Consider the following 20,587-nt stretch of genomic DNA (forward strand, 5'->3'; position numbering starts at 1 on the left):
TATAACGCCAAGCGAATATGGAAGATACAGCGACCAAACAGATGGAATGCTAATACCTACACGAGACTCGTAGAATTCCACATGTCGTACGCCGCATTGGGCCGGGCCGTACAGTCCCGAGATCGCCCGAGTCCGGCCGAAGGTCGTCCAGCTGGGATATAAAATCAGCGAGACTCGCTTTGGCCGCCATTCGCCGAGCCACTTGACTCGCACTAGCACGCCAGTTTCCTAGTGACAAAGTGCGTTACGAGTGAAAACCAGTGCAACATCCTCTCATTGGGACGATCGAAGGATCACCAAAATAATCAACATGTACACGAATCCGTTCAACCGCAAACACAGCACGATCAGACAGGTTCTGGACCGCTTGCTGGATCCGACAAAGAAACCCATCAGAAGATCGGAGAGTGTTTCCAGTTCGGGGAGCAACAGTTCCAAAGGCAGCAATGGTTCGCTCAATCACGGACACCGGCATATTCTTCAGTGGGGCAGAAAGTGAATACAACGCAACAGCTTCCTCGCGAAGCCACTCAAAACTGTGTTTACAGAGATGTTTACCTACCACCATGCTCTTACCTGGAATTTCACGGTCGGGGTCCCCTCTGGAATGTATTTCGGACACATTCTTCTTAAGGCAGTAAATACTTTTGGACAAGTATTCCTCGATCCTAGGACGATTCGTTGCTAAGAAGCTGACTGTTCTAAGTATAGAGTGCATTGAATTTGGCTCGAGTCGATGAGCTGCTGTGGCTTCGATCATGATCGTCGAGCTGCGACCATCGAGTTCTCGAGTTGATCATTCGGAGACGTGGGATAATTAGAATCATCCACAGCTGAATGTATCTCTCAGGAGAGACATGGGATTGGTCGTGCAGATTCTGTTCATTTGTTCCAATTGCTGGATGGAAGTACAGACTGACGTTGACGAAGACAGGGGAGGAAATTTTGTACGTCGAGGATGAAGAGGGAAAGCTGTGGGAACGATGATTTTTGCTGCAGCTATTGGAAACATAGCTGGAAACGTATGATGGAGTGGAGCCTTCAAGGTAGCTGAGAACTGGAGTTTTCTGATGCTGAGAAACTCGTTGGATGAGCTTGAACGAGCATAATCAAATTCTGACGACCCATTGCTGACTGGGAATACCTTGGTCCATCCTAGACTTTGTTGGGCTTGACATCATCGCAATTATTTATATCATTATATCATCGTATATATCGTTTCATCACATTATTGAATTATCGTCGTCTCGTTAGTGCCATATCATTGTTCTATTACTGACGTTATCACTACAAAAAAGAGTTGGGAACATATTAATTTTCCATATTACTGTAGTTTTAAGCCACTAGTCACAGTCAGTATTAGGCTTCTTGTATATCTTACTGCAATAATTTATTAAATTTTGTACGATTTGCGATCGATAAATATATTTATTTATACTTTATATAAACTTATCTCTGTTGTTATTTTTCTTATTTATTGTCCTACAAACCTTTCTCCTTCATCTATGTATTTGACACTGTTTTTCGATACAGTCATGCTGGTTGGGTGAATGTATTACAGTTTTGAGAAACAAAAAGAAACTTTGCCTTGTTGGGTTATCATCCCTTATCGCTCGATTAAAGTCGTATTATATTTAATAGTATATAAAACTTGTACTAAATTCTGTCGACATATAACAAATCTTTGCTTCTCAATTATCATCATTGATCAGCCATTGTCAAAGCAAAAAGAATTTTTCTGAAAATTATTGCTCTTTAAGCATTTTTGTCAATTGATGAAATATCTATATCAATCCTGCAATATCATAAATATATTTTTATCTTTTCTCTAAATTATTCACAACGACGAAACTTTATTGGTTCAGCCGATAATAAATTTATATACGTAACGCTAGACGTACGATTGTTCGCATTTTTCATTGGTCGATGAATTTTTATCGCCTTGAAGAATACGAGTTCCGCACTTGAAATAACTTTATCACCAATTGGCATATAATGTCGCATAGATAAGGAATAGTTTTGGCTATTTTAGCCTCGCGAGGTCAATATTGTTGGATAACGTCTTCAGCCTTTAATTAAAGAAACGTGATTCTATAAACGTCCGCTAATTTTGGTTCGATTGCACAATGATGACAATGTACAATGGCACGATATTAATTTATTCTCTTCGTTATTACCTTTGATTAACCGATTTCGTATAAATTCCATTTATTTTCATTTGGTCAAATATTACTGTTATTACGCAGCGTTTAAAAATAACTTAACACTTGTTTAGTCAAACCAAACAATCGAGTGTTAAATCTCCCATTATGTCATTTTCATCGTTCGTTCTTCTGTATTTTTTCAGGAAAACTTTTCAGTAGAATTATAATAATTATCATTGTACGAGTGATTGCAGAAAGGGATGAAAAGGCAAGGACAAGTTTATTGTGTTGATGAGAGACTGCTAGAAGGCTCGGTGCAGATAAGGAATCGATTAATAAGCAACGAGACATATGGGAGTGAAAAGTTCTTGTGGGTTTCGAGTGATGATATTATTAGGTCGTATTCGCCTTGTATCGCAGGTCAGTTACACGATAACTCTCATTTGCAAGTGATTAATCAAACCTAAACTTCTGAAATTCAATTGGCAACTTGGACTTGTCACGCGATCCAGCTACGATAATTGCACACTCGACTAATAACGCTCATCAGGATCTAATGGAGAAAAAGATGAAGTATTCTGTTACATCCTGCTTTTAACTTGCAGGAAGATACTGAAAATTGTGGTTTTCATGGAATGCAAGTTACGGGTTGGTTTGATAAGAAAATAATTACACAAATGATGAATTTTTTTAGAAACTTATCATAGGACCCCAAGATAAATGCTGAAGAGGAGCAATGATCGAAAGTCTTTATTAAGGAAGGAAGAAATTCTCGAGCTTCCCGATGACTTGCTTTTATAAGTTGCAGAAACTTATTGAACATTGTGATTCTTATGGAATATAAGTAACGAGTGTCTGATAAGGAGATAGTTACACAAATGAAGAATTCCTTTACAAAAATATTATAGGACCTCAAGAGAAATGCTGAAGAGGAGCAGTACTCGACAGTTTTGATTAAGGAAGAAACAAATTCAAGCTTCCTGATGACTTGCTTTTAAGTTGCAGAAACTTATTGAACATTGTGATTCTTATGGAATATAAGTTACGAGTGTCTGATAAGGAGACAGTTACACAAATGAAGAATTCTTTTACAGAAGTATTATAGGACCCTAAGATAAATGCCGAAGAGGATCAACAATCGACAAGTCTTAAGAAAAAACCCAATTCTATCTTCCTAACAACACAGTTTCTTTTAAGCTCTAAAAAGATACGTATATGATAAATAATATGATTCTAAGGCCATATTCCCATATAGATTTGATATTTCTCATGAACTTTTCACACCCTCTCTGATCACCCTGTTTAAACTATTTCATCATTCCAAAGCCATACTCTCATCGAATCGATATTCTCCATCAACTTTTTGCGCATTGCGATGAGCATATCTATAAACAATCGATGCACCAAGTGGATCAAAACTGCCGGTTCAGCGATGAAACAGCGATGCAAGAGAAACGACGCGTCAGTCCAATGATAAGATGTTATTTTTCAAATGGTAAGTTTACCAGCAAAAATAACATCGATATAGGAGAAATACTGAAAAGAGAGTCTGTGGTGGAGACGAGGCTCGCGAGCGAATAACGTCACTTGGGCCATTTGTTTTAATAAGATGCTCGGTTTGAAAGTTCAACTGACATAATCGGAATGAAAAAAAAGTCTACTTTACGAGACACAGTCTTCGAAGGAAGAACGAATTACGTTATAGGTATAATAATTAGATGAATATTAACATTAAAGCCAACAATTAATTTACTCTTATCGAACAGTCAATGGACAAGGAAATAAATTTGTCTGGTATTTAATAGTTGTACCATTCCTATTATTATTATTTTAACACGCACGTTCGTCACTCGTATATTTACGATCATCGTGGACGCTCGGTGATTGGTCGAAGCTGGTTGCGAGTAAAATGCATTTTCGACGGAAATAGCGACGAATGGTTTATTACCGGTTGTCTGTATAGGTGTCGATCGGTGATAATTGATTACTAATGAGTCGTAAAATAGTTGGAGGATCGTGCGAGCCAAGTCGTGATACATTTATGAGAAAGAATAATGAGTTGGTCGAGCGATTAATCGTGAATTACAAGTTGTCGGTGAATTGTTTACCGATCGCTCGTAAAATCGCCGGGCAATCGTAGAAATCGAGCTGTGCGATGCGTTTGCAGGAGAAAAAAAATGATAAAACGCCGCAGTCAAGCTTGCAGACGGGGTCATCGTTGAGCCACGATTGGAACGCTTTTGCGCAGATCTCTTTGTTTATTTACGTCGAGACTATTATTTCCCAGATGCTTATTCTTAGACCTCCCCTGGGGCAATTAAGGAAAATATGTTCGCATTAGTTTTTTTTCTCTCCACTTTTTTCTATCCCATTTCAATCCTATCGTTCAACTCTGCTGTTTTTATTGCGCCTTCTCCTAATTTTCAACGTGATTTTGTTTTTGCGACAGGATATGTATGTACAGGATTTAATGATAATATTGATGAAATTATAGGATTTTGTAGCTGGACTGGATGTTAAATGGCTCGTTTGACTTTGATTGCGCGTAGGAAAATTTTATTGATTTATTTTTGTTTATCCAGACGCATCGATTGGTTTTTAAAGCTCTCCTACAACTTCGATCAGCAGCTTTTTATACGATTGTTGGAAAAATTATATGATTTTCGAAGTTTCTCGATTCCATGCGATGAATAACAGTGATCAAAGCCGGTTTAAAAGAAAATTCTTGTTTGATCGACCAATGTAACGACATGCTTACAAATGAATGCACGTGTCATTAGCTTAAAACGTAAGTGACAGGAATTCTTTAGTGTCTGGAATGACTTCTTCGAGCAGTGTTTAGTGTACCATTCATGATAATTGGGTTTTTGTTAAAAATGTTATAAAAGTAGGACAATTTTGTACATATTGATATTGCTCGAAATTAAAATAATAATTAGAAATTTTTTTCTATTATGAAATTTTAAATTTTGACAGATATTATTCAAAAATGATTTATATATACGAGAGGGATTCGTTTACCTGCATAAATTTTTTCTTTAAAAAATCTTTAATCCTTTCAATGTCCTACTTTTCTATGTTTACCATATAATTAATATTTTGAACTAATTAATTGCCCATAATTCAAAAATAATAGTATTTCAATATTAATATGAGATGGAATCTTATTGTGCAATACATTTTTATTACGTAATAATAGTAGCACAAACTGTCTTGAATATTTATTTTATTTAAAAATTGAAACAAACTATTCTCTAGCATTTATATACTTATGCTTCGTAAATGGACAGTGAAAGGGTCAAATATAAGAATATAGAGGCTTCAAAATGGCTTCGGATAGAAACTAGCATCTCTTTGATTATACACAAAATTAAAAATAACAATAAAAAAATTTATTTTGAAATTCTAAACTCTCTTGCAGATATTATTCAAAGATAATTTATACGAGATGGATTCGTTTATACCTGCATAAAGTTTTCCTTTTCAACATCTTTCATTTTTTCAATGTTCTACCACTTTACATGTTTACCATATAATTAATATTTTGCACTAATTAATTGTCCATAATTCAAAAATAATAATGCTTCAATATTAATATGAAATAAAATCTCATTGTGCAATTCCATTTCTATTACGTAATCTTAGTAGTAACTGTTTCGTATGTTTATTTTATTTAAAAATTGAAAGTAATGATTCTCCAGCATTTTTATATTTTTATGTTTCGTGAATGGACAGTGAAAGGGTCAAATATAAGAGAATAAGGAGCTAAAAAAAGCTTATAATAGAAATTGGCATCTCTTTAATTAATCAAAATTAAAAATTATAATATTAAAGAACCTATTATGAAATTCAAACTCTCTTGTAGATATGATACAAAGATGATTTATACGAGAGGGATTCGTTTATCAGGATCAATTTTTTCTTCACTACCACTTTTATTCTTTCAATGTCCTACCTATATATGTTTACCATATAATTAATATGTTGCTCTAATTAATTGTCCATAATTCATAAATAAAGGTGCCTCACCATTATTATGAAATTGAATCTCATTGTGCAATTCCATGTTTATTACGTAATCATAGTAGCAAAGTAAAAAAAACGAAACTAACGATTCTATAGCATTTATACACTTATATTCTGTAAAGGGACAGTGAGAGGGTCAAATATAATAGTAAAAGAACTTGATAAGGGCTTGTAATAAAAATTGGCGTCTCTTTGATTGCACACACACACACATGAAATTAAAAACACATCAGTAAAACATTTTATTATTAAATCTCTCTTTGAGTACGAATAAAAAAGGGCTTCAAAAAAGTCTTATGAAAAAAATTCAAACCTCTATAAATAAAGAAACAATATTTTCTTAACTACATCTATTCCCCTATATTATCTAGGGCATGTCGACTGATTCACACTGTATATGTTGAATCTTAAATATTCAGTTTCGTCAATAAAGTTTAATTATCAGTTAACCACTTTTGAGGACCTTATTAATTAAAAAAAAAATGTAACCAATATACACAATCTTCTCCTTGTTTAACGCGACTCAAAGAAATATTAATTAACTACATTAATTAATTTTTGCTTCCTTCCCCTAGATCAATAATTTGTTAGCGTCCATACTCTCAAAAATGGACTTTAGTCCAATGGACGTTTGTGGCAAAAATCTCACTCCAACTCCTCGTTTCTTTTTTTCACTATTAAGAAATCAACATTAATTAATACCGCTTATTATGACCGTCATTATCACAGTCGCGTTTGCGATATTGTCTCATTTATATACCACATACGCTTTGAATGTCAAAGTCACCGCTCAACTACGCCGGAAATTATTTCTCGCACCTGCACGATTGATTTTCGACAGGTTTTCGTGCGAAAAACGATAAGATAAAGCACCGATTAAATAAAGAAATCTTCCGCAGCTATATTCATTTTATTCCTATTTTTGTCCATTATCGATAAAACAGCACAAACGTCTCGTCCAATTTGGTTTAATTAAAGCATATTGAGTTGTTCCTCCTGAGGGTTAATTTTCTCCTTTCACGCGTTGTTCATTGATCTATTCGCGTCAGGCTGCCATAAAATTCAATAGCTGAATGTTCAATAAAGTTTTTTGATATCTGTAACGAGATAATTAGCGGAGTAGAAAGAATTAGCATGTTACATAGCGATGGATGTTCGAGCCAAGTACAAAATCACTGGGAGATCCGTTTAATGTAGCTGTTGGCCATCCGTCAAGGAGAGACCTTTATCTTGATATTTTAGCGAAATGTGAAGGAAAGCATCTTCGCGAAAGTGAAATTCCTGTCGGTTCTATCCAACGAAGAATATCGAAAGGGAAAACTTGTTGGGTTAACCTTGGACCCATATACGGGTCGAGGTAGGAAACGCCCCTAGTAACAGCATGGACGTAGGGATGTAAGAAGATGTTTATAGGAAAATATTAGGTCAAATAGGGTAAATGCACATTTTTGAAGAAAGTGGAATCAGTTCAATTGACATGATGAAGTGTGAGCTAATATAAATTTTTGTAATGAGATATATCATTCAGCGTAAACAGATATATATTTCTTATCATAATTTAGAATATAATATATTGTTTGTTCTACAGGAAATATTGATGAGCAATCGTAATCCCGTTTTGTTGCATGTTTTATTACCTTTATGAGGTTGCCCTATGACCCCAGACACAAACATACATTACATATATTGAAATAAAGGATAATATTATTGGAAACATTTCAATAGAAGCAATTGTAATTGATTAAACATTTAATAAAATTCTAAACACACCTATTAAATTTCATTAGAATTCGAGAGGATATTATCCAGGAAGAAGAGGTTGGAACGACAAATTAAACCATATAAGAAATATGAAATTTTTGTGTACATGACTTTTTTAAAACTCCTATTATAATTGTATTCAAAAAAAGATCTTATGCCAAAACTGGGTATCTCTTACCGTTACAGAGATTGATGAATTATTATCTTCTAACTCTAGGATGTTTGTATCCTCAAAGAAAATAATTCCTTCAATTTGTCTAAGAAGTGTCCTTAGTGATGGAAATTGAAATTGTCACATGTTAACGATGCAGGATATTTTGTTAATAAAAAACTTACTCAACTACCCTTTTTAAATGTAAACATACGTGTATAAAATATATCTTGATATATTTAGTTCTGTTTTCTTTAAGGCCATACGATTTCATAAGGAGAATTTTGAAATCTAAAATAAACTGCAGAAAACATTGAATGTCCACTAAATAATTACGGATATCAAACACCTATACTGCACGTATTTAAGGGTTAAATGCATCTTGATAATGTCGCTTAACATCAAGCCACTTAAATAATTTATGGAAATGTGGAAGAGAGCATCTTCGTGACAAATTATAATTCCTATCGGTTTTGTGTTCAACGTCCAAGGGGAACGTAAAGGAAACGTTATTGCTGGGTCAAGCTCGCTCCATATATGCTATACTATAGTATAATTATTACAGCGTTATTTGATAATTTCGCTTGTTATTGTCACTTAACGCCACTTGGGATCGTTCGGACAACTCGAGGAGCCTTCGTAATCTTGATTAAATGTATTCTTCCATCGACCTTGCTACGTCCCCCCATCAATTTCCACCGAAAACGCTCCCCGTGCTCAAATTCCCTGTTACGTTAATTATCATTGTTATTAATTAAATATTTTCATTCTTTCACTTTTCTTTCATGACTTCATTACTATAAACTATAAATTTAACGCAGAATCCAGGGTAGGTAAGTTCTTGAACAATAATTATTTTATTATTATTAATTAATTTCTCTTCTCAATTCTTCATTTTTCCTTTTTTTTATTGTAACATCAACAGACAATTGCAAATTGAAGAAACGTAATGTCGAGTCCAGGGTAAATATCAAGGAGATAAGGGACCAATTGCGATCGTTCGAAAGATTCGTCAGGCGCCTGAGTTCTGATATAAGAAAGTGATATCTCTACTCTGGGAATCCTAAATAAAAGTGGCTTGGATCAATCAATCGTGGAAAGCACGAACTTTCCTCCGAACTACTATATACATGTATGTAAGTGGGTCTTGATAAAAACGAAGAGGGGCTAAAGATAATGTTTTCAGGTCGACACGTGTCAAAACAGACAGCGAGCTATTAATTAGTCTACTTAATATACGTATATACAAATCTACACTGTGTATAGTTGTATTAAATAAATATTTCATCACGAAATTATCTGGGCCGAGTCAAAACTTTTTCGGATTCTTGCCCAATGATGACCGGACGTCATTCGAATCTGCAAAGTCTTTCAACCATTTCTAATCGTGTCCATTTGTTGCTGGAAATTAATCAGTGAATTTTTTTAGCCGAGATAGTAGCTCTGTTTTTGTTTACTATACTACGTCAAGTCTTACGTGAAGTATTGTGCATTTTTAATGATATTTCTTATCGACTTTCTGCTATATCCCATTTATATATCATTATAATTGAGAATAATCATCGTTACAGTTTTTCAAGTACAGTTTTGTGTAACAACATCCTCCAACCCTACATACCATTTCATTTTTTATTTTAACCCCCCCCCCTCCCCCTCCTCGTATTCCAAAGTTTTTTTACTTATTTACTATTTAAAATTATTAGAAGGGGGGGGGGGGGGTGAAATATATATTTGAAAAATTTCTTAGTAAAGAAATATGTTAACCATGCTCTATTTATATATTAGATTTAAACAACGTCGTTTAGTACACTGCATCTAAAAAGTTTAGCATTAATTATATCATTATAAATTTGTTTTAAAAATAAAAAATTACCATTCGTACAATTTAGTTTTTCATTTTGTAGCTCAATAGTTATTTCAGTAAATAATTGAATTTTTTCTTTTTATCAACTTCAACTATACATATATTTTTCCTCTAATTTTTTTAACAAAAAAAGAGAGAGTGCACAGTTGGAGTATTGTTTTTACTATGCTAAACAAAAATATAGCGAGCGTTGAAGGCCAAGACGAAGACGTTGGTAATTGTGACAATTTCCGTAGATTGCGTCTTAATTAATTAGTAAATCATTTGTGTCCGGGATGCTTTTAATGGAATAACTGTTCGGAAATTGTCATCTTTTTCAAGCGTGTCTAACGTAAGTTTAATCCTAATGAAAGGAATTGCCGTTAAAAACGTCGTAAATGTTTCACGCGAACTTAAAATAATAATGCACGGAATTAACACTGTTATTCTGCATTTAATTCCGGTTTCGTCCAACGTCAATTTACTTATTTCCATCGTGCTTATAAGCTGCTGACTAACGAAACCATTTCTCGACGCTGCAGGTAAGATTTAAAAAGCTGAAAAAGTATAGGAAGAAAGGGTATAATTTTCGAGGAATTTTCAAGAGTATGGATTTGGATCATTCTTTAGTACGAGTAATATTTTGCTACCTGAGTTGGGATAATTAAGGTCTGCAAAGAAAAGACTTCTTACGAGTATTGTTAGAGGTACCAAAGAGAAATTTCAAAGGAATGGATGATTTGGATCCATCGAGAAGCTTCGGTGTAATAGTTAAAGGCCATATAAAGAAACGACCTTACTAGATTCTTAATATAGGGTTGCTAAACGGAATTTTCTAGGGAAATTTTTAAGAATATAAATCTGGAACAATTGGGAAAGTTGGTTGAGCTAATTGGAGATCGTAATAAGAAACGAATTTTCATGATTATCTGTAATATCACTTTTGGGCATTTTTAAGAAAATGGTTCTGAATGAACTGTTTATATTAAATAGGTAATTAAGGATTGTAAAGAAATCTTTTTTTTAAGATTATTGATAGAATTATCGTAAAAGTTGTAAGGAAAGGATTTGGATGAATCAAGAAGATACAAGTGACAATGAAGGCCTTTGAATTTTTTTTTTCTGCGATTATTGATAAGATTACCAAAGGGACTTTTTAAGGGAATGCTTCTATACAGACCGAGAACATTCCTTGGGCATGATCAAGTGCATCGTACAAACGACCTTTCTCGAATTTTATTATAGATGTTAGGGTCAATAGTGACCATTTTCAAAGGACGTGATGTGGATTCATCGAAAAGTATCAAGAAACAATTAAGGGCTAATAGGACATGTTATCATTATATGTGTAAGATTTCAAAGAAGTGTTTACATGGGAATGGATCTAGATTGTTCCAGAAGGTTTGTTTTATCAAGTTAATGACGAGATAAGAAACGAGTTTTCGCTATTATTATTGGGATTACTAAGAGGAATTGTTAAGGAGATAATCCTGGATTAGTTAAGGAGATTAAAAGGATAATTAACCCATTAACGTCCAAAATGTCAAAATTTCTTGCACGTTTTCAAAGTGATTTTTTCCAATGTAATTGGCGTTGAAAAAATTCTTGGACCACATATTCTGATGTAAAATTGCATGCTCTTTCAGAATCCGTTGCCAGAATCATGATAAAACTCACAGGAAAAGAGATATGCTCGATTAAAACATAAAAAACACCTAAATTTTCGAAAAAAAAAATTTTTAGGATTTTTTTTCGAAGTGTTACGGTGAAGATATCACCTTGCGACAGTGATCAAAGGTGATCATGGGAGTTGAAGTTTAACAGGGAATTTTTTGTTGACCTTGAACCATCGCTTCTTTACAAAATGGCGGAAAAAACGAATTTTTTTTTTCAATCTTCATCAACTTTTTTCTCGAAATCTATGGTCTTTAGAAAAAAATTCATAAAAACAAAAATGCCTTAGAATCGCTCGAGGAACATTCTCAAATTTTTTCAGAATTTTTTTAGACAATTTTTGAAAATTCCATTTCACAAGTTTCCCGGAAAATCAAAAATTGTCTCAAAAAATTCTGAAAAAATTTGAGAATGTTCCTCGAGCGATTCTAAGGCATTTTTGTTTTTATGAATTTTTTTCTAAAGACCATAGATTTCGAGAAAAAAGTTGATGAAGATTGAAAAAAAAAATTCGTTTTTTCCGCCATTTTGTAAATAAGCGATGGTTCAAGGTCAACAAAAAAATTCCCTGTTAAACTTCAACTCCCATGATCACCTTTGATCACGGTCGCAAGGTGATATCTTCACCGTAACACTTCGAAAAAAAATCCTAAAAATTTTTTTTTTCGAAAATTTAGGTGTTTTTTATGTTTCAATCGAGCATATCTCTTTTCCTGTGAGTTTTATCATGATTCTGGCAACGGATTCTGAAAGAGCATGCAATTTTACATCAGAATATGTGGTTCAAGAATTTTTTCAACGCCAATTACATAGGAAAAAATCACTTTGAAAACGTGCAAGAAATTATGACATTTTGGACGTTAATGGGTTAAGGACTTCAATAAACATAATTTTATGATTATTGATAGAATTATCAAAGAAACAATTTTTAAGTAAAGGGTTTGGATTCATAAGATTGAAGTGACGATAAAGGCTTTTAAAAAAATAGTTTTCCACGATTATCGGTAAAAGTACCGAAAAGAAATTTTAAGAGATGCTCGTGGACCAACTCAGAACATTCCTTAGGAATGATCAAGGGTCTCGTACAAACGACCTTTCTGGAATTTTATTATTGGTATTAGGGTCAAAAGTAGTTATTCTCCAAGAACGTGATGTGGATTGATCGAAAAGTGTTGAGAAATGATTAAGGGCTGAAAAAACGTGTTACGATTATAGGTGTAGAATTGCAAAGAAAAATTTACATAGGAATGGATCTAGATCGATCCAGAAGGTTCTAATGCCGATCGTTATAAGGAACGAGTTTTGACTATTAACGGGATCCCTCACGCGTGCTTTACCGACAGTACAAGTTAATAAACAATTCGTTTAATAAAAGTCAAATGCGAAGCAAATTGAACAATCGGGCTTCTTTATGACAAGGTGCCAATTCTAACGAGTCAATCGAGCTTAAAAAAACTCAATACGGATGAAGAATAACGTTGTACCACTGTCCCGCGTTCTTGAAGTGGAAATAACCAAAAGTAACCTCTCTTCATGAACGCGGCACAATGGTACAGCGTTATTTTTCAACTAATTCGAGTGTTTTTAAGTTCGTTTGACTCGTTAGGACTGGCACATATTGTCCAACAAACGCCCGATTGTTCAATTTGCTTCGCATTTGAATTTTATTAAACTAATTGTTTATTGACTTGAACTGTCGATAAAGTAGGCGTGAGGGATCCCGTTAATGATAAAATAACTGAGGAGAATTTTTAAGGGAATATTTCTGGACTAAATGAGTAAATTGCTTGAAGCAATTAAGAGCTTATCGGAAATGACCTTTCTCGAACTATATTATTGGTATTAGAATTAAAAGAGATCATTTTTGTAGTGTCCCTCACAACCTTTTATTATAACACGTATACATCACCTACAGGTTATCTTGTGGTCTCGCTTGGACTCTGAAAGATTCCATAAAAACTTCGTTGAACATGAAAAACTAAGTGATATGATTTCTCACACTCTTGCTAACCCTAAACTACCTAATCCATACAGAAAGCGTTCGTAACTGTGCCACTATTTTCAAGGGACGTGATGTGGATTGACAAAAAATTCTTAAGGGTTAATTAAGGGCTGAAAAGACTTGTTACGATTGTAGGTGTGGAATTACGAAGAGGAATTTACAAATAAGAATGGATGTAGATTGATCCAGAAGGTTATTTGATTTAATTAACACTCGCACAGTAACAATTTTTCACGATGATTCGTAAAAATGATCCAGAAATGTTTTCAAGGAAATGAGTCTTCATCAAGTAAGAATTGTTAAAATATAATTATGGGCTTACTGCTTTTCGCGATTATTGCTACAAGAGGATTGTCCTGAAGAATTTTCAAAGCAATGGGCCTGGATCTATCGAAAAGGTCCCCTGTAATTAAGCATAAAAATAACCGGTTTAGATCATTGATATATGATAACCAAGAAATTTCAAAAATGTTGTAGAAACATTTTCTGGAAATGAGTCTTCATCAAGCAAGAATTGTTAAATCATAATCAAGGGCTTACTGCTTTTTGCAATTAATGCTACATGTGGATTATCCTGTAGAATTGTCAATAGAATGGATCTGGATTGATCGAGAAGGTTTCTTGGAATAATAAAGAAGCATAAAAAAAACGACCCTTTCAGATCATTGATATATGATGACCAAGAAATTTCAAGAAAGTGGATCTGGTTCGATCAAGCAGGTTCATTGGATTAATGAAGAGTCATAAAGAAACAACTTTTTTTTTGGTTAGTAGTATAATTTCTAGAGAATTAATTCACTTGGATGAAGGAGTATAAAAAATCATTATATTTTCCACTAGTTTGGCTGTCTGAAAATATATAAGTTAATATTACAAATATTTAACACAAATTATAGTATCAAGTGTTTTGAAATTTAAGGAATTTATTATACATTTTGAATGAAATTATACGAACTTTCTGCTAAAAAATAATCGATTTTGTGGAAGTTATGAATCTCCTTCTGGATTTCAAGATACTCTCCTCCCCTATTTTTTTTACAAAAATTGTATAATAGCGCGAATAACTAAAATTAAAAAAAAATCATTAAGCCAGAAGAAATCTTACGTACCATAAACTTCAAATTTTTAAAAATATTCAAATCCAACCAAGTGTCGGATTTATAACATAAACCTCACAATTTCATCCACAAATTTGGCGATTTAATTTATGTTGAAATCATATCTTCCTACTGATTAAAAAAGTGAAGGCCAATCGAACATTTTATATTTTTCTGTAAGAGCTGTTGCAAATGTGAAAAAATCGTATCAAGACAAACGTACGTGCATGTTTAAAGTTAGCAGCACTGATTTCGTTGTTACAAGACAATATTTATCATACCTCTAGCAACAAAATTCTCGAAGAATATCAGATGTTTACACCCATATACCTATACATTTAACCGTCTTTTGACCTAGAATAGCTTCCCTGTCAATTCGACTAAAGCCCAAACAATGACAAAGATAGAAATCCTTCCAATAACTTGACTTCAGTTTGTTGCTGATTTATATGTATGCAGCTGCTTTTTAAAATTCTGCAACTCAAAAACTGCTTCAGACCCATAATTAAAATTTTACTATGTTATTCTAGAAACTATAAAATACTGCACAAACCAATTTCTAAAAAATTTCAAACTCTCGAACCTCTCCCTAAAGGCTTTTCCTCAATAACGGCAGAATTAACGAGTGGAAATTTTCAATAGTTGAGATCTGCATTGATCGAGAAGGTTCGTTGGTATATATAATTAAGTAACGCAGGGATATATTCCACCAGGGTGCTCGGGTTCAAGGCCAGCCACGCATCGATTGCATATAGCGTGCTCCAAGAACTTGACCTTGAGACCAGGTAGAATGGATGGAGGTTGTCAGCAATCCCAAGTCGAAGGTGAGCGGCATCTCGGAGTTTCGCGTTACGAAACGTACTCGGTCAGTCACCCAATAAGTTTTAGCACTTCAGATCCAAAGCTCGGACACCCTGGGTAACCGAAAAACCATGTAAACAATGATAAGGGAACTTCCTATTCTTCAAGGACGTTTACCCTATCTCATCAGGTAGCAATATTACAAGAATAGTGTATCGATGTTAAAATAACGTTCTTTTGTCCTTAGGAAAATATTTGGTCTCACAAAAGAAATGATTAAGAACCTTAAAAGACCTTTGCCTTATTTTCTATAGTCAATCGCAAAAAAAAAAAAACAGAAATCGACTTAACGATCCTATTAAATTTTAATATTCTCAACCCCTTTGACCAAGGTTAACTGGATACAGTCATTCATCAATTTTCTTTTACTATAAATATACCCCCCCCCCCTCCACCTATCTTCTACCATGTATTTAAGACCTTGAAAATGTCAATCTAGTCAGGCTCATCTTTGGACCCTCGTGAAAGGGACTTTTACTGTGGAATCCGTATATTCTTGCAATATTTCTCCGAACTAATTAATTCGCCAATTTTGCTGGGTCATTGAGTTATTGCTTCTTTTTTTAAATTTATTTAACTTGTAGGTTTCTATCGATTTTTGGCTTGAATGTGGGGTTTTATTTGTGGAAAACTATATTGGTTCTTTCTCCATCATAATAACAGGTTAGTCACGCAATATGTGGAGATTTTCCAGATCCCCAAAATGGACTTTATGAACCAAGCATGGAATGTACTTCAAGGATATGTAACTAATTAATTTGGAAAATTTTGCTGGATCATTCAGCCATTATTTCTATCTTAATTTATTTAATTTGTAGGCTGATAATTATATTTATCTTAAATATATGGAGTTTTACTTGTTGAAAGTAATGTTGGCTTTCCCTGCTCTTTCTCTCTCTCTTTCTCTTTCATAATAACAAGTTAGTCGCGCAATATCCTACAATTTTCAAGAGCCCCGAAAATGACTCTATCGACAAGGAATGAAACGGTCTTCAAGTAAATTTTCATTCATTCTCCATTATTCTTCGTGTATTTTTTAAACCTACGAAGCAAGTTAATGTCCATGCACACTTTCTTATATCCTAAATATCTAAATTATTAGCTGAATATTCAAATCTGAAGCCTTCGAAATTTTATTAAATTAAGAATAATTGTTCGCTACAATTCTTAAGCATCGCATAATTTCATTATATCTTGCAACTATTTTCCATTTATTTTTCCCCTATCTTAACTCTTCCTCTGTAAACGTTTTCTTCGATACCTTATCTGTCTTTATAAATTCGTGTCTTTAACTTCCCGCCTCTTTATCCTTTATCAATAAACTCTAAGCATTCAGAAATAATTCGTGATAATGTATAAAACCTTCCCTTTTTTAATATATCAATTATATTATAATTTTAAATTACATTTTTTTACATAGTATTTTTAAAAAAAAAAGATGAAATCTGCAGAAAGCTAACAATTTGGTCGATTTCATCCGGACACGAAAGACTCAGGTTTACAGACAAAGGGTTGAGACCATTTGCGAGTTAGCAAACCACGGTTCAAATTCTACGTCCCAAAAGAGGTATTTTCAACAATCTTTAAAATGGTCCTTGTATAATTCTTATTCGAGATAATTGTCTACAAATTTTTCCGGTATGATTGGCCAAAAGTGATTTGCAGACCCATTTGGAGCACGCGAGACCTTTCTTTGCCTCAAGTGACGCGATCGTGATCACCAAGGAATTCCATACTGAAAGTCCAGGGGAATCCCACAAGGACGAATACGTACACATTCTTTCCATCATCAACTTTAAACGTGCACTACCCAAAAGTGGGTTTTCTTCGTGAATTATGACCATTCCCATAGGTATATATATATATATATATATTCATATTTAATTAAACATTATAAATTTATTTTAAAACAACATTGGTCTATTAATACATTTTCAAATATCTGAACACAAGATTTATATAAATTTGGTTACAAAATTCCTATATAATTATAAGTTAACTTAAAAATGTTTGCAATATATACTTAATTGGCTGATTGGTTGGCTTATCGCTTATAACAGTAGTTTAATTTACAATTATAATTAATGCATCTATAATATGTACAAGTAATGCCCCTTGTATGGCAAATTAAACAGACTTGTTTGAATAATGGCGTCAGGTCCATCGTAATATTCCTAGTTACGATAAGATTAAATAGCTGTTACTATATTGTAATTGATAAGTACGTTATGGGAGAAAATAATGGACGATAAGGAAACACATCTATTTACAAATCAATATTTCTTTACTATCTTGGACGATAAGCATAGCTTATCCCGTTACCTCGGTACAATCCCCTCTTGACTCCCAGTTTCAAGAAAGTTTCTCGAATTGACATTGGTGAAAATGTAAGGCGACTTTTCGCTGGGACACAAAACTTTTTCCAGAATTTTTGGCAAGCCACGATCGGTTTTATTCCCAACTGGCTCCAACATGTTGTTCCACAAAAGATTTGCACCTAAAAACAAAATCTTCCATCAGTTTTATTCCACTGTGATTCTCGATATTCGTTAATTTTCATGAGAGTGAAATTTTTTTAATTATTTCATAAAAAATGTTGTGTTGTTTATTTATCTCAGAAGTGTGGAGTGCCAAAAAAATGGAAGAAGAAATTGATTAATTAAGCCAGGCGAAGTCGATGCTCGAGGTTTTTTTTCTCGTCGCCAAATGGCGGAAGGTTTTTTAATACTTTGGCTGCACTGAAATTAGAATCTTTTTTGCTTTTGTTTACTTGTTTTTTTTTTCTCGATTTATCGATGATCGAGTGTCATCGTGCCGGTGCCTAGACGCCGATTTTTCTTTCGTTCCTTTGTATTCAAATGTCGGCGTTTATCGAAAGTGTCGTCTGGCTCGTGTGAATGGTTAATTGCGCAATGAAAAATTATCAAACAGAAGCTGTCAGCCTTGGCTAAAGAAGCACGGAAGTGCTCGTCGTTGCATAACCGCCGGATATGCACAAACTAAATAAATTTTTCTTCTTTTTTTTAACGTTATACTTTGGACGAAAGAAAGTTCGATCGAAAGAAATTTATCGTACAATATTTAGTTTGACCTGTACTTTTTAATTTCTTTTTAATAAATAAATAAATAAACATATATTTTAATTATTTATTCAAATATTATATTGATTTATATTAATCTTGAAAAATTATGAAATTTTAATGTTATCGATAGTGATTCTGAGAAAATATTTAGATCCTCCCTGTTTTACCGACTGTGCTCCACGAAGGGATCTATAATTAAATTGACAGCAAGAAGGTAACAAACGAATAACTTACCCAAAGCGTGTCCTTTTTGACTAAAGTGGAAACAATCGTAAGTGACAAGGCTGGAATCTATGGGTCGAGCTCGACTTGGATCAGAATTGGGTGCATTGAACAATTTGATAAATGGCTGTAGTACCACAGTAAAATCAGGCGAATTATCGTACCTGAAAAACATATTGTAAAAAAACTTTGTAATAAGGGATTGTCATCTGAGGAAAGGAGAAAGCAAAAATAAAAATTTGTTTTACCGTCCAGAGGCAACCAATGCCTGTGCTGCCTGTTGGTAAAGATGCGCCATTTTCGAAGCTGCAATATCCGGTCTGTTACCACGGTGCATACAGGCGCAATAAAGAGGATGTAAAAGATTGCACATTGCGCTTTTTGCCACTCGAACCGAAACAGTTACATCTGTAAATGTAGAAGAAAATGCATACGTTATTATTTATTTATTAATATTTCTTTTTAATTAATTAAAAACTCAAATGATCCAAAACTGTTTTACCGATCACCGGTACCAGATTGACCAAAGTTCTGGGAAGAGTCGCTTTCAGAAAATCCAGAGTTCTTCTCAAGTGTAAAGCGTGTCTTATTGGCGAAAATTGTTGTGGATCGTAACATTGGGCTGAGCAAATGTCGTTCGCACCAAACAGTATTGTTATGAGCTGCAAAATCAAAATAGCCTTAAAGAATCTATATAAATATGTGTGTCATTTTAAAATTTCCATGCAAATATCTCGAAAAGTATATAAATCGCAGGAAATTATTTCAGATAAATTTTGTAGAATTTCGTGATTGACCTTATGAAGGTTATATGAAATTCATTAATGTTTTCTAAATGGAAAAATCTTACTGCTAATGTAAGAATAATTTCTAAATGTTGTATGAATGTACAATTAAAGGAGACATTATACTTTCCGGGTCAGAAATTTTAGTTATTTTTAAAGGACTGATCAATCAATAAAGAAGTATTTTTTGATTCCGTGCTTTTCTTCGATGTATATGTTAAGTCTTTAAATATAGAAGAGAATTTTTCTACGTGTTATACAAACAAAATTGGAGCATTAAAATATTTGGAAAACTTATGATCCTATACAGAAAATATATCAAATGGAAATTATTTGATTTTAAAGAGAATGTAAAGCGGTGATATCATATAGTCTGATCTTAAAATGTCATTGGAACGATACACGAAGGTCAAGTTGATTTTTTTAATGGAGCATCTTATATATCTTTACATATTCTTGTAACTGATCAAGAAACACGGTAGTGTCTCGATGGCAAGTACGCAATATATACATATATATGCCATCGAGGTTACTACCTTTTCTTATACAACAAAATTATACGCCCCAACCTCTAACATATATTTGAACCATTTTATCTATATTAATTTCAGATGTCATGAGTTCACAGTAGTCTTATGTCAGAACATTTTTAAAAGCTTTAAAATGAAAGCAAAAACATCGAAATCGGTTCGTGTAAGCCTGTGATATGAAATTCTCTGGATTCGTTTCTGTCAGATTTCATAATTTTTCCTAGTTCTTCTGGTCTCCCTAGATATTTGTCTCATTTCCCCAGCAAAATGTATGTCTCGATGTGAAGTTGTGCGGTAAAACTTAAAGCCCCAATTATCTGGGACAGACCAAAAACTCTTAGTTTAGAAACGTGGGTATGATATCTTTTATATTTCTTGTCATTTTTTGTTTTAAACTTTTTTAAGATA

General features: G+C 33.5%; 1 protein-coding gene across 1 annotated transcript in view; it reads right to left on the bottom strand.

The window, feature by feature from the left end:
* Nucleotides 1–17,596: 17,596 nt before the first annotated feature.
* The window catches only part of LOC136777394 (phospholipase B1, membrane-associated-like), a 71,737-nt gene continuing 68,746 nt past the window's right edge, over nucleotides 17,597–20,587 (bottom strand). Inside the window, exons 5-8 of the mRNA XM_066733643.1 lie at nucleotides 19,367–19,526; nucleotides 19,113–19,272; nucleotides 18,877–19,028; nucleotides 17,597–18,056 (exon numbers count right to left, since the gene is read on the bottom strand). Of these exons, the coding sequence (XP_066589740.1) occupies nucleotides 17,878–18,056; nucleotides 18,877–19,028; nucleotides 19,113–19,272; nucleotides 19,367–19,526 (651 nt within the window). The 3' untranslated portion in view covers nucleotides 17,597–17,877. The remainder of the gene's footprint in view (nucleotides 18,057–18,876; nucleotides 19,029–19,112; nucleotides 19,273–19,366; nucleotides 19,527–20,587) is intronic.

Source organism: Prorops nasuta, unplaced genomic scaffold, assembly GCF_024137725.1.
Source record: "Prorops nasuta isolate Cenicafe-Biocafe unplaced genomic scaffold, Cenicafe_Pnas_1.2 PNAS00011, whole genome shotgun sequence".
Lineage (NCBI taxonomy): Eukaryota > Metazoa > Arthropoda > Insecta > Hymenoptera > Bethylidae > Prorops > Prorops nasuta.